The 14,161-nt window shown below is 37.3% G+C and overlaps 1 protein-coding gene across 8 annotated transcripts in view; it reads left to right on the top strand.

The window, feature by feature from the left end:
• TBC1D4 (TBC1 domain family, member 4) overlaps positions 1 to 14,161 on the top strand; it is a 79,956-nt gene that overhangs the window by 56,110 nt on the left and 9,685 nt on the right. For 4 of the 8 annotated variants that reach the window (XM_014544087.1, XM_014544089.1, XM_014544091.1 and 1 more), the window contains 5 exons: positions 2,380 to 2,589; positions 4,791 to 4,793; positions 6,350 to 6,508; positions 9,841 to 9,999; positions 12,556 to 12,800. In XM_014544087.1, the coding sequence (XP_014399573.1) occupies positions 2,380 to 2,589; positions 4,791 to 4,793; positions 6,350 to 6,508; positions 9,841 to 9,999; positions 12,556 to 12,800 (776 nt within the window). Of the gene's footprint in view, positions 1 to 2,379; positions 2,590 to 4,790; positions 4,794 to 5,121; positions 5,208 to 6,349; positions 6,509 to 9,840; positions 10,000 to 12,555; positions 12,801 to 14,161 lie in introns of those variants that run through there. The other 4 variants (XM_014544088.1, XM_014544090.1, XM_014544093.1 and 1 more) reach the window with 2 other exon arrangements.

Genomic DNA, 14,161 nt, shown 5'->3' on the forward strand with positions numbered 1-14,161 from the left:
TCTTTCTTTCTTTCTTTCTTTCTTTCTTTCTTTCTTTCTTTCTTTCTTTCTTTCTTTCTTTCTTCCTCCCTCCTCCCTTCTTTCCTTCCTCCCTCCCTCCCTCCATTCCTTCCTTCCTTCCTTCCTTCCTTGCTTCCTTCCTTCCTTCCTTCCTTCCTTCCTTCCTTCCTTCCTTCCTAACTTTGAAATCAAGGGCGGGGAAAAAAAGGACACATATGTAATACCCTTTGTAATGCTTTAAGCAATAAAAAAAAAATCCTACCTAATAAAAAAAAATGAATTTATTGGGAGTAACATTACTTAATAAAACCATATAGGTTTCAAGTACACAACTCAGTAACACATCATCTGCATACTGCATTGGCGCTTGCCACCCAAGTCAAATCTCTTCCTGCCACCCTTTATCCCCCCTTTATCGTCTTCCCCCTCTCAGCTCCCCCTTTTCCTTGGCAATCACCATATTGTTGTCTGTGTCTCTGTGATTTTTAATTTTTGTTTTTTCCCCTTAATCCCTTTATCTTTTCACCCAGCTCCTTCCCAACCCCTCTCCCCTCTGACAGCTGTCAGTCTGTTCTATTCAATTATAGTTGACATTCAGCATAGTCATAGCCTTTTTTATTATTGGAAAAGCAATGTACTCTTTTTTAACAGTCACACATAAAACAAAGTGACATAAAATGTTGAACAATGAAGAAATGGATACAGATACACTAGGCGAATATCAAGCAAAAGAGACTGTGGCCGCTGTCTTCGAATGTTAGGCCTGTTGTTAGAAATTAAAACAAAAACATACAAGGGCAAAAAAACTAATAATAAACAGAAATATATAAAAATAATGAGAACACACATAAGTATACAGACTTGAGAGCTAGAAAATCACAGAATTTTTGGCAGAAATAAAAAAATATCACTAGCTCTTTTAATATATTCCTCCATGAAAATTAAATATAGAAAAATTGAATACAGATAATAATTGAGAAATACAATTAAACAAAGTAGATCTGAAATTTATATGGAATCTTGCCATCAGAGAGAAAATTCATTCATTTATAGCACATATGGAACAGTCATAAAAATTAATTATGTTCTTGGCTCCAAAGATTTTTTAATGAATTCCACACCATCATGACCATTTATACTCTGTTCTCTGATTACAGTGCAAATAAGAATAAAAAGAAAAAAGGAAAAAAAAATGAAAGAAAGGACTCAAGAATTAGAGGACAACTAAAATATTTTGTCAGTTTGGAAACTGAAAACTCTACTAGAAGCTGCTAGAAGGAAGAAAATATGATAAAAATTGAGTCATATTAAGAGAGCATTTCTAAAATTAAGAAAGCCAAAACTTAAATGTACTAAATATTTAACTCAAGAAGCTAAAACAAGAGTGAAAGAGTACAAAAATTTTTTTTAAGTTATTTATTAAGAAAATAAATAAGGGTACGAGTGGAGGTCAATTTATAAATTAAAAAAACAAACAAGGAAACAGTTGACAGTACTAAAGATAAAATCAACTCTGCCTCTGCTAGTAAGAAGAAGCTTCAGGGCAAAGCTAGGTATTTGTTTAAACTCATTGCTGAGACAAGTATGTTTCAGAAAGAGGAACTAGCAAAGCTCTGGAGTCATTGGAGGGAATTTTGTAGGTCAGAGAATCATGAGAAATTGAACTTTGGGAGCACAGAATGGAAGACTGAGATGAGGATGGGAAGGTTACAAGCGGCCGGAGTCTGAAGGGATCTATATGCTACCCCCTGTAGTCTGGACATAGTTCTTTGGGATATAAGCAATCATTGACATGTTTTGAGACATGGTCATGCCTGTTAATACAGAAAAAAATGGCAACGGTACAAAAGATGGACTGGAACAGAGGAGAAAATGAGCTCAGGAATTGGGCAAGAGACTGTTGCAGGAGGAGTGAGCAGGGTGCTGAGCCAAGACGTGCCCAGAGTTGCTCAGCCACTTTTCTCCTGAAGGATTGAGATGGTGGATGTAGCCTTCAGGAGAGCCCTCATACCGACTCACGCACTCCTTTTGCTTTGCACAATCAGAGGGTGTACATAGGTGAATTGCAGAAGTGTTAAAACTCAGGGGAAAGGCCAGTTCATTTTGGAGCACCTATCTTTTAGGTCATTTTGTGTGGAAAGGAGAAGTGGTGAAATGAGATATGCTTTCATTTCACTATGAGAGGGAACTCTGGAAGGGGAATTCAGTCCCGTGAGTTTACTTAAACCATTCCTTCCAGACACTAACAGTGACTAGGAAAGTGGCTCTGTGCAAAGCGTTAAAGGTGGACTCTAGGAGGAGAGCACGTTGATGCTGGAGAAAACTTCTGTCGTCTGGGTTACTGCTGGGGAATGCCTCTCACTGTGTTCTTCTCTGCAGATGGACTGGACAGGAATGAGCTGCTGCCGCTGTCCCCTCTCGCTCCCACCATGGAGGAGGAACCGGTGGTTATATTCATGTCTGGGGGCGATGACCCAGAAAAAGCTGAAGAAAGAAAAAAATCAGAAGAATTGAGGAGTTTGTGGAGAAAAGCTATACACCAACAAATTTTGTTGCTTCGAATGGAAAAAGAAAACCAGAAACTGGAAGGTTAGCCATTCAAATGGGCCTAAATGATATGCTACTATAATTTAAGATTGTTGTCTTGGACTGTATACGCACTTTTACTAGACTACTGATTATAATTGCTTATTTCTATTTTGTGAGGTGGTTATAACACGGGAAAGACCAGCTTGAAATATTGGCATGTTGGCTTAGCAGAATTAAAACATCAGGCACTCTTAGAGATATTTGGGTAATAGAGAGTGTAGATAATACGATAATACAGTCATATATATTTGATCATCAATGTATTTTATATGACTGAAATATCATTGTGTATTACTTTAAAAAAAACTCTTAAGCACGAGAAAGCAAATTCTTGTTGAATATGATTTTCAACTTTCAGGATAACTTTATAATAAGTGAAATAAGACTATTTCAAATAAATTGTATCCAATTAAAGTGTCTAATTACATATTATCAAATCAAAGTTCATATTTTTGTTATAAATTTTCTATTTAAAAATTATATGCAAATCATTAAATTTACAATTGGATAATTTATAATAGCTATTGTGCTGTTTATAAACTTTATTGCTAAGTTTATAAATACCAAATGCTTTAGAATGTGTTTTCCAGACTTTGAAATATTGATGTTATTTACCTCAGTACTGATGGAACCACACACCAGGAGATGTGGAGACAGTACCAAAATGTATTAATGCCATTATCTTTGGCAAATCACTTAACATAAAAGAGTCTTATCTTTTACATCTGTAAAAGGAAAGATTTAGCTTAAGTGGACCCTTTGATTTTTTGGAGTCTTAGAAACTGTACAATGGAGGATTGTCTCTGAGTTGCTTTTATTGTGTTGTCTTCCGAAAAGCTTTTTAAATACAAGTATTCACCTTTCTGTGCTCATCATCTAGCTTAAGATTCCTCTTACTATACCTGTTATTCAATTCAGTTTTTAATTTCAACAATATTTAGTTTGCAAGCTTATAATTTATTTTCTTTATTGTTATTTTTCTTAGCAGAATGAAGAGTACTAAGATTTTACATATCCCTAGGTAGTAAATGTTCTTTAAAAAAAAATGCAATTAGTTGCTTTTGACATAGCTTTTAAAAGTTTGGTGTGGTAAATAGTATGCCCACTTGAACAGCCATAGATTTTTTTAAAGGAATTGAATTTATAGGATGGGGCAAAAATAGGTTTGCAGTTGTTGGTTTGGAAAATAATACAATAAATAATAATACAAGAATAAACTCTGTGTTTCTCATACCTACAACTGTAAACCTATTTTTGCCCCTTCTGTGTGTTTTCAAGCAATTGGTTACATCTTGAATTAACTCATAAAAAGTAAAAGAACTTGAAAAAGGATGGCTATCATCCTCTAAAACAGTGGTTCTCAACTTTCTGGCCCTTTAAATACAGTTCCTCATGTTGTGACCCAACCATAAAATTATTATCGTTGCTACTTCATAACTGTAATGCTGCTACTGTTATGAATCGTAATGTAAATATCTGATATGCAGGATGGTCTTAGGCGACCCCTGTGAAGGGCTTGTTCGACCGCCAAAGGGGTCGCGACCCACAGGTTGAGAACCACTGCTCTAAAACATTTAAAGCATGAACTTACATATTTCATTAACATTTGGGAATATGTGCAAGTAGAATCTTAGATTAAATTCCTAAGGAAGTTTTAGAATCATAGACTGCATTGGAAATGGCCTTAGAGATTATTAAGCTCCATTTTTCATTCTGCAACTGTTAGTCATTGGCTTGGGCTGGATAAGGAATTAACCTAAGGTCACACGGTGATGTGCTGGCAGACAGGTACTGAACCGCGTGTTTACTTCTCATGGTTCTCGGGTTTTTCCCAGTATGCCACAGTATTTCTCAACTATGTGTGTGAATATAGGGAAGTGGAATGTTTCAATGCAACGGACTCTGTGTATTCTGTAGAAACTGACAGAATATGAATGGAGTTGACATTTAGAATATACTATAGAAAACTTTATTAGTTTTATATTTATTTCTCTACTTATGTAACAAAGACAAAATAATTTAGCTTATTAAAATTCTAGCCAATGGATAATCATTTCTTGGTGGTACTTTATTCTTGCCTCATTAAATAATTGAGGGCAGAGATGAACTGCTCTTCCTCAGCAGTTCATCCTCAGGGTCTGCAGCTGGCACATAGTAGGTAGTTATTATCATTTTAAATGAAAAAAAAAAATGGTCTACAGAAGGTTGGAGAAAAGGAAAATCTGAAGATATGTTATGCTTTGTTCATTGTGAAAAAAATCATTAGTAAAGTTAAATGTGAGATTATATTTATTATTAGCTTTAATGAACTCACTCCTTTTACTTGATTGTCATAGAGAAATATAAAGCAAATATTGAGAATCAAAGCTAAATTATGTTAGAAAGCCATCTAGTGGTATCCAGGAGGACTATTTTTGTGTGTGATTTATTTTTTTTATTATGTCTGGAGTTTTATGTAGAGCATTTTACAACCCTGTTCGAATAGCAGTCGATTGTAAGATATTTAAATTTTTTTGAAAGGTTTCAAACACACTAAGTAAAGAGTAATACTGGTTTTGCTATTGTTTTTTGTGCTGTCGAGGACTTTGGATGCATGACAAAGATTTATGTTGCAGAAGGTAAGGTAGTTGAGCCCCGTGGGCTTGAATAAGTACAGATTACTCTGAAAGACTCCTGTTCAACATGATATGAACGAAAGAGAAAAAATATATTCTGTCATGGTTTTTCTTCTTCATTTTGAAATCAAATAAAGACCAAGTTAAGATAGTGCTTGCTTTTGTAGGCATTTCTTTTAATAAACTCTGGGCTTATATTTTAGACCAGCAAATGAAAGAGAATTTTGTACTATTTAAAAAATGGAAGTAGTGATAACTTCAGTAACATGAATTCTCCTCTTTAAGATTATTACGAATGAACACAGGAACACATACCTCAGTGTTATTAAGGACAGTGTTCCTAATGGAAATGGTTATAAAAATATACCAGGTTATGATGGTCAAATATTTATGGAATCCAAGTTAGCATGAGACATTGCTTCTCATAGATGTTAAATATAAAATATTAACACTTGCATGGTGTTTGAAATGTTGTAAGTTGTCATTTTGGAGGCTATCACATTTATAAAAAAACTAGAGGCCTGTTGCATGAAGAGATTCGTGCAATAGGCCTTCCCTTCTCCTGGCTGCCGGCACAGGTTTTCCCCCGGCACCCGGGACCCAGGCCTTCGCTCCGGCCGGAGCCGCCTTCAGTCTTCTGTCTTTGCGGCTCTGGCTGGAGCGGCCTTCAGTCTTCCGACTTCGCTGCGCTGGCTTGCCTTCAGTCTTCCCTCTGCCACTTGGAGCCTACATATGCAAATTAACTACCATCTTTGTTGGCAGTTAATTTGCATATCATGCTGATTAGCCAATGGGAGGCGTAGCAAAGGTATGGTCAATTACCATGTTTGTCTATTATTAGATAGGATTGAAATTTTTAGCAGAGAAAACATGGCTTATTTTTATATTTAGCAGAGTGACAGACTGTAAGATACAGAGTAAAACCTCCTCAGGAAGTTATTCCTGACATTTTCTTACATGAAATGACTCAAAGTTTGAGAACCTTTCATGTATTCTCACTTTTTAAAAATTTTTATTTTTTCAGAAAATATTGGTGGTTGATTCCTAAAAGTCATTTGGTATAGTTTTACAAATACAATACAATGTTAAAAATACTATATTTTAAAAACATATCAGTCTTACATAAATTCTCTTGTTTTCCTCAGCAAGCAGAGATGAACTCCATTCCAGAAAAATTAAATTGGACTATGAAGAAGTTGGTGTATGTCAGAAGGAGATCTTAATAACCTGGGATAAGAAGTTATTGAACTGCAGAGGAAAAACAAAATGTGATATGGAAGACATTCATACTTCTCTTAAAGAAGGTATTTTAGAGCATCTCAATCTTCTTTTTTTTTTTTTTTTTTTAATCCCCACCCGAGGATACGTTTCCATTGATTTTTAGAGAGAGTGGAAGAGAGGGGGAGAGACAGAGAGAAATATCAATGTGAGAGAGACACATTGATTGGTTGCCTCCCATACGAGCCTGGACTGGGGCCAGAAATTGAGCCCGCAACCGAGGTATGTACCCTTGACCAAAATCAAACCCGTGACCCTTCAGTCCGGAGGTCGAAGTGCTATCCACTGAACCAAACTGGTTAGGGCTCAATCTTTTTAGAGAAAGCTTCAGAGATTTTTATTTTATTTTTTTTCATTTGTGCACCTTGGGCATACTTTTGTCTGTATGCTTTACCTATAAAAAAAAGGAAAGTGATTACTTCTGCCAGTAGTCAGTGACTCAGTTGGTAAGAAATGGTGCTAATGGAGAGAGTGTCCCTGAAGCAGCACCTTTTCTGCAGACTTTCCTGCCTCCTTCAGTCAGCTGTTCTCAGCTCAGTGTCATTGTTTACCAAGGAAGGAGCAGATTCCTTGGATTCGCTGGTACAGATCTTCGATCATATCCATAAAATAATTCAGGCTTACAGACTTGACTCATTTCCTTAATTTGGTTAGAAGAGTTTATTTACATACATGTGTACATGTATATGTATATTCACTTACATGTATGTATTTATATATACATAATTATATTCTTGTTAATCAATTAATAAGTGTTCCTTCCATCTATTTATTTATTTTGGAAAGTTTACTTTTATTTAGCCATTATATTGTACTGCTGCTCTGTCATATAAAATGACTGATAATGAATCTTGTTTTAAAAGGTTATGGTAATGTGTGAAAATGTTGCATAACTAAATTTAAATTAATTTTGTAAGATCCTACATTTACAGGCCTAGTATATTGGTGGTTTGCCTTGAAGATATGGAAATCCTGAAGATTTTCATTGAATGCATTATTTGAGAGACAAAATGGTTACTAGGGAAAAAAGTGGTTACTAGAATGTGTGAGAAATGTATGATTTTAAAATATGTTTTAGGGGGTGCCCATCTTTCCATTTCATACAGGATACAGTTTAACTTTCTGAACATTGTGCCCAGTGCCCCCCATAACCTCTCCTTCTTCATCTTTCTGATCTCATGTTCTGCCTCTTGCTACCTTGTATCACGTGTTTCAGAGAGACTGTGTGTCCCAGCCTATTTCTGTGTGGAATGCTGTAGCCTCCTTACACTCCTCTTCCTTACCATGCTACCGGCTCCCCTTCACAGCTCCCTTCTTTCCATCCCATCTTCTTCTCACTCCTCCTCCCTCCTCCCATTCCTCTGCCCGTCTCAGGGCGTTCACACACCCTCCTTCCAGAGAGATGGCTGCTCACACTCCCAGTCTGGAGAGTCCTGGTATCCTTCAGCACTCAGTTCAAATTCCACTTCCTCAGAAATAATGTGCCCGCCGCTCTCCTGCACCAAAAAGAATTAGTTTCACTTTATTATTCTTTCTTATGATTCTTTCCCTGTGATTGTGGTGATCATAAGTTGCAATTTTATATTTACGTGTACATTTGTTTAATGTTTTTCTCACCCCATCACTGCACTGCACATCTAGCATCTAAGAGAGCATCTTGCACAAGTTACTTACTGAATGGATGAATGGATGAATGAATGAATGGATGAGACTAATTTTCCTGAGAATGCATTTATTCATTTCTTAGTGATGAGGTACCCTCAGGGCCATGCTCTCTACTCTGCTGCATATTAGATGCTCAATTAATACTTGTTTAACTGAAGTGAATTACATTTTTGTAAAACAGTCCACTCCGATGATCAATAATTCATTTAATAAGCTGATGAAAATTACCCCCTAAGAATGACATTTTATACACTCATTCATTCATTCAACAGATGCTTACATAGCGAGGTATATTCTTGGACTTGGTCATACGGAGATGAAAGTGTGCTCACTGTTCTCCAGGAACTTGCCATTGCAGCAGGGAAAACAGATGAACATACAGCAGAGAGCGACCTGTCATCTAATATGGCCATGTTAGAGTATGAGCCAAGTAGTAAGTGGAACAGAGTGATTATTCCCAGAAATGTCCGGGAGGCCTTTGGTAGAAGAAGGGCCTTCAGGCTCACCCGTAAAAGACAAGCAGAAATACACTAGGCATTCAAGCGGGGGAGCTTGGATTTCCATGAGACAACAGTAAGGAACTGGAGGTGTGACAATAGCCATAAGCTTCCTATGCTTTGTGCAAGGTGGGGAATGGGAGGCAATCGGACTGAAAAGATGGTTTGGAGATATATTGTGGAGGGCCTTGTAAATCAGCCAGTAAGCCTGAGCTATAGCTTTTGCAAAATAATACTTTTAGCTGATGCAAACTGTGGCATTGCAGCCCAAAAAGATTATTGCCGTTAAGCCTTCCTTTACCCAGCTGGAGCTCAGGAACGTATTTCAGAGCTAGTCTGTCTGAACTGAAAAAACGTAGTGAAATAAAATTAGTTGCTTTGTAAAGAACTGAATTCTGTCCCTCCCAGTGCTTACTTCATATCCTTTGGCATAAAAAACAAAATTTTAGCATACTGTGAATTGCTTGTGATACCCTTTGGTTTTCTAACACAATGGAGTTAATGCTTCATTTCTTAGACTAGATGTTTTCTTCTCAAAGACTGAAGGTCGTTCATTAGCACTCCAGTTATACCTTCATATTGTACTTCTCATTTTTATTACTTCATTATTCTAGAAATGCTATTTAATTCTCTTTTACAAAGTTTCTTATTTATGACCAATATTGAGAAGTTATATGAGGATTTGCATTTGTTACTAGCTTCAAACCAAATAAAAGGTGATAATAGGCAGTAATGCATACCAGGATTTCAGAATTTGGCTTCCGAAACCAGATTTCTGGAGTTCTAATTCTAAGCTGCCACTTGCTAGCTGTGTGAATTCGGGCAAGTTACTTAGCCTCTTTCTGCCTCAGCTTCACCATCTGTACAGTGGGGGTAATAGTGATCACCTCTCTCATTGGGGTGTTTTCTGAGCCCCTTTACCATGCTTAGCAGTGAGGCACCCTCAGTAAATTTTGTATTAGGTGCTCACTCAGTGTTGGCCCATGTTGCTAATATTGCCATTGTTATTTGAGGGTGGGATTTTTTTCGCAAGACATCAGCAGCTGCGGGATTAAACTTGTTAGTCATGCTCCATGTTCACGCGGTGGCAAGCTGGACATTACAGCTGCCTGTTTCAAGCATTATATGGTTCACCAGCTACCATTCAGCAACTTCTGTCCAGAATTCAAGACCTTGATTTTTATCTCGGACTGTAGGTGTTCCCAAAAGCCGACGAGGAGAAATCTGGCAGTTCCTAGCTATACAGTATCGTCTACGGCACCGATTGCCCAATAAGCAGCAACCTCCAGACATATCCTATAAGGAACTTCTGAAGCAGCTCACCACCCAGCAGCATGCTATTCTCGTGGATTTAGGTATGTCTGTCCTGTTGATTATTATTTACAAAAATAAACAGTGGGTCCGTTTGTTGAGTTTTTTGTTTGTCTGTGTTTTGGTCGAGAAAGAGGAGCTGTTGGCCTATGTAGAGAAATTAACTCTGTCATTTGTGGAGGGCAGGTGGTTTTATACCTAGTTGATGATGTCCTAATTGCTCGAGTAGAAAGTGAAGATTTTTGTCACCAAACTTGCCCTCCGAAAAGGGAGTTATCTTATATGTGAATCAGTATGAAGGTCATATTGTCAGATACTCTCAGTTCCTGTTTTTGAATAACTGACTTTTGTTTGGGGTGGACAGTTATCTCAATCAGCTTTGATTTTGAAATAGGCTAGAGTAGGTTAAAAGGGCTGCCAATTTTTTTTAAAACAAAGTTCCATTAAGTATATCTGGACAGGTTGCTGAAAACAACCCTTTGACTTTATAAAGCAATATGATGAGTGGTTATGTTGTGGAAATCATGAATCCTTCCCTATAGGGTGAAAGAAAAGTTAGCTGTCATAACATTTGATGAACGGGTAACTACAACCTGGGGGAGGATTTCCAGTGCCAGCCTCATAAAGCTGTCTTTCTCAGTGCTAAATTTCAAATAACTTAAGAAAGTAACAATAGTATTATTTAAAAAATTATATTATGCCTAGTTTTTCTCTAAATTAACATATTATAATATATATTTTATTATTTTATAATATCAAAAATTTTGGATTAAATACTGTACATTGACATTTGACTATTTCATCTGTATCCCTAAAAATTGGTTATTTTAAAGTGGACAGATATGTTACTTGAGCCCATTTGTGAAAACAAGTGGTTACGTTTTATTTGGAGTCACCTTATATTAGGGCATATAAAAATCACGGGCCAAAACCTAGTTTTGACCTCTGTTCCTTTTAGATGATAGCTTTTTTTGGGGAAAGGGGCCCAAATCAGTTAATATTTTTGAACCCAATAGAATTAAAAGGGAGAATTTTACAAAGAAACTGGAAACTTCAGTTCTTGTTCTGATTTTACCACTGAACTGTGGTTTTAGGCAAATTACTTTGCTTCTGAGTCTCAATCTTCTCTCTTAAATGAGGACTTGGCACTAGGCAATCCTTGTGTACCCTGCAGATCTGTGGTTCTGTGACTGGAAATTGATCCTGAGACTAGAAATTGGGATGATACACTTAGGGTGAGTCTAGATGTCCTAATTGAAGGAGATGATGAGATCAGATTGCAGGGACTTATTTATATAACTTATTTATCGTTTTCTTTAACAAAAATTTTAACTGAGAAAGTAAAATGATAATTTTAAAAATGCTTATTTGACTCTACTTGTAGCCATCTGTGTTTCGTCAGCGTGTTCTTGTTATTTCTCACATCTTCCCCTTACTTGTTCTGCAGAATTAATCTTACCAGTTCCCGAGGGTGTGGGGAGGGGTGTCACTCTTAAGCACATGTGGTGGAAACATTTAAAAATCTGAAATTCTTATAAGATTTAACTTACATAAGTAGTCATTTCACAAGGAAGCTACCATCCCCTTCATTTTTGTGGCACAAAGAAAGTCCTGCACCAGTCTGTGTGCACAGCGTTGGTGGTGAAGATGGGTTTGTTTCTCTGTTTAGTACCAACTTTTCAGTGATCCAGGACTAATTGTGTTTGCTGGCTGCAGTATCTCCGTGGTAATTTTATATCCAAAGGAGAATTTTAGAGAGGAATTAAAAAAATATATTTTTTTTTCATTGACTTGAGAGAGAGACATCGATGTGAGAGAGAAGCATCAATTGGTTGCATCAATTGCACGCACCCCAACCTGGGATGGAACCCAAAACCTTATCAGTTGCAAAGAATCATAGGTCTTTTGGGTATGTGCCCTGACCTGGAATCAAACCTGTGACCCTTCAGTGCATGGGACAGCGCTCCACTACCCGAGGGGAATGTTTTTGAAATCACCTTGACCCCTTACTTTCCTTGTCCTTTTTCGATATATTGAAGAGAGAGAGAGAGAGAGAGAGAGAGAGAGAGAGAGAGAGAGAGAGAGAGAAGAGGTCTATATGGCTCTTGGAGGTGGTTTAAGAAACAGAGAGCAAAGGATGTTTGAAAAATAAGTATTTCCTGAATGACAGATTGAATGTAAAACAAAACAGCTCCCAAAAGTCCCTTCAGTGTCATATTACAAGAGAAGCAGGAATAAATCTGTTTAGAACTACTAAGATTTCCTTTTAAATAATGACACCTCTTATGGTTTCAGTTAGCTGGTGATCTTTATGTGACCTTAGAATTTGCCTTGATTTATCGTCAGAATAAATTTTATATTTTATTCTCTTGAGATCTCTTCTAGATATATCCTTGATTTGTTTATGCTTGTTTCCTCCCCCCCCCCCCCCCCACTCAGTTGAGAGAGAGAGAGAGAGACTCAGTTCCATGGGCAGTCCAAGCAACTCCAACTGGTTTGAGCAAGAATGTTTATTTCTGGAAATCATTGAATTGCAGTTTTGCTCTGGTCTCCAAAGCACGAGGACATCTCAAAAATATTTTCTTTCTTTTCCTCTGCAGGAAGGACATTTCCTACTCACCCTTACTTTTCAGCACAGCTTGGGGCAGGGCAACTGTCACTCTTCAACCTCTTGAAAGCCTACTCCTTGCTGGACAAAGAAGTGGGTTACTGTCAGGGGATCAGCTTTGTGGCTGGAGTCCTGCTTTTGCACATGAGTGAAGAGCAAGCCTTTGAAATGCTGAAGTTCCTCATGTATGACCTGGGCTTCCGCAAACAGTACAGACCCGACATGATGTCGCTGCAGGTGAGGCTGCAGACATTCTCAGGGAATGCATAAAGTTGTGACCAGAAAATCTTAGGAGCAACCCTCTTCTAAATTACAGTAGATTTAAAGAAATTTGGACCCACTGTCCCCTAAGTCTACACATTACATGGAAGAAGAATTAAGTCATCTTAATTCACTTTTCCTCAACTTGTCAGTTGCAAAGAATCATAGGTCTTTTGTTTAAAATCTGAAAATATAATGTCTTTATTCCTTTACTTGGCGGCATGCAGAAATGGCAGATGTCTATGTCATGGTTCTTCTTGAGCTTACCATGTCTCCCCGGTTTTACCATAAGGTCAGATAGGTTCCTAGATGGGGAAAAGTTCAAAGTATATGGTACTGTGTCAGCCTGCTTTTCTGAGCCTGCTCTGAAGGAGCACTGTTAAGATTTTTTGGTTCAGTAGGGTATTCACTGCTACTTTTATCTTCAACTTAGTTCAAACTCCCTGTTTACACATTTCTTCTCTCTAGTTTAAACTTCATTTTCCTTAGTGTATAGGTTTCTAACAAGAAGTTTACATTTTATCTGTAGATAGGATATCCCAAACAACCACTACCTTGCAGTTTAAAGCTTTTAGTAGCAAAAATATAAAGGAAGACTTTAAAGAGAGGAATGTCAGGGTTCTCTTGCCTTGAAGTGAGGTCAGCATGATACCCAGTTAGTCATAATATTATGCTTTGGATAAGAAGTAAAAGATTAAAAAATGCTTTTACAATGGACTCTATTTCCCGGTTCCCAGGGCTCAGTTTTCTCATTTAATGTCTTAGTTACCAATCCACAGGCAAAAAAAGACTTGATGTTTTCACTTGATGAATATGATAGTGTATGGGATCCTCCTGAGAGGATGGTGGAGAAGCAGTGCTCCATTTCTCTTTATGAAGATGACGTTTTTGGTAGGGGATGGGGCTTTCCTCTCAATGTCCGGTTTTCAGGTGTAAGGTCAGATGAAAGGCGTTCACCATAAAACAGATACGGTGATTTGGTTCCTAATTGTTGACCATTCATAGGTCTATGAACATTCCCCAAGTGAAATAATAATGACCATGGAAGGTTTTATTTTTCATTTTATTGCTGAATAGTTTCCTAGTCTCATATCGGATAGGAAGTATTGCTGCCCTTATAGGAATTAAATAGTTCTGATTTCCAGAAATACCAGTTTGGTAGTTTTCCTTAGAATTGCAACGAGTAGAGAGTACTTATGAATAGCTGATTTGGGTCAATAAATAAAAAGATAGATATAGCTATCACTTAAAAAATGCAGTGACTTTTTTATTTAAAAACTAGTAGCCCTGCGCACAAATCCGTGCACCAGTAGCTCGCTGCCGCCCTCCTGTAACTT

The sequence above is a fragment of the Myotis brandtii genome, unplaced genomic scaffold (genome assembly GCF_000412655.1).
Source record: "Myotis brandtii unplaced genomic scaffold, ASM41265v1 scaffold350, whole genome shotgun sequence".
NCBI classification, from domain to species: Eukaryota; Metazoa; Chordata; class Mammalia; order Chiroptera; family Vespertilionidae; genus Myotis; species Myotis brandtii.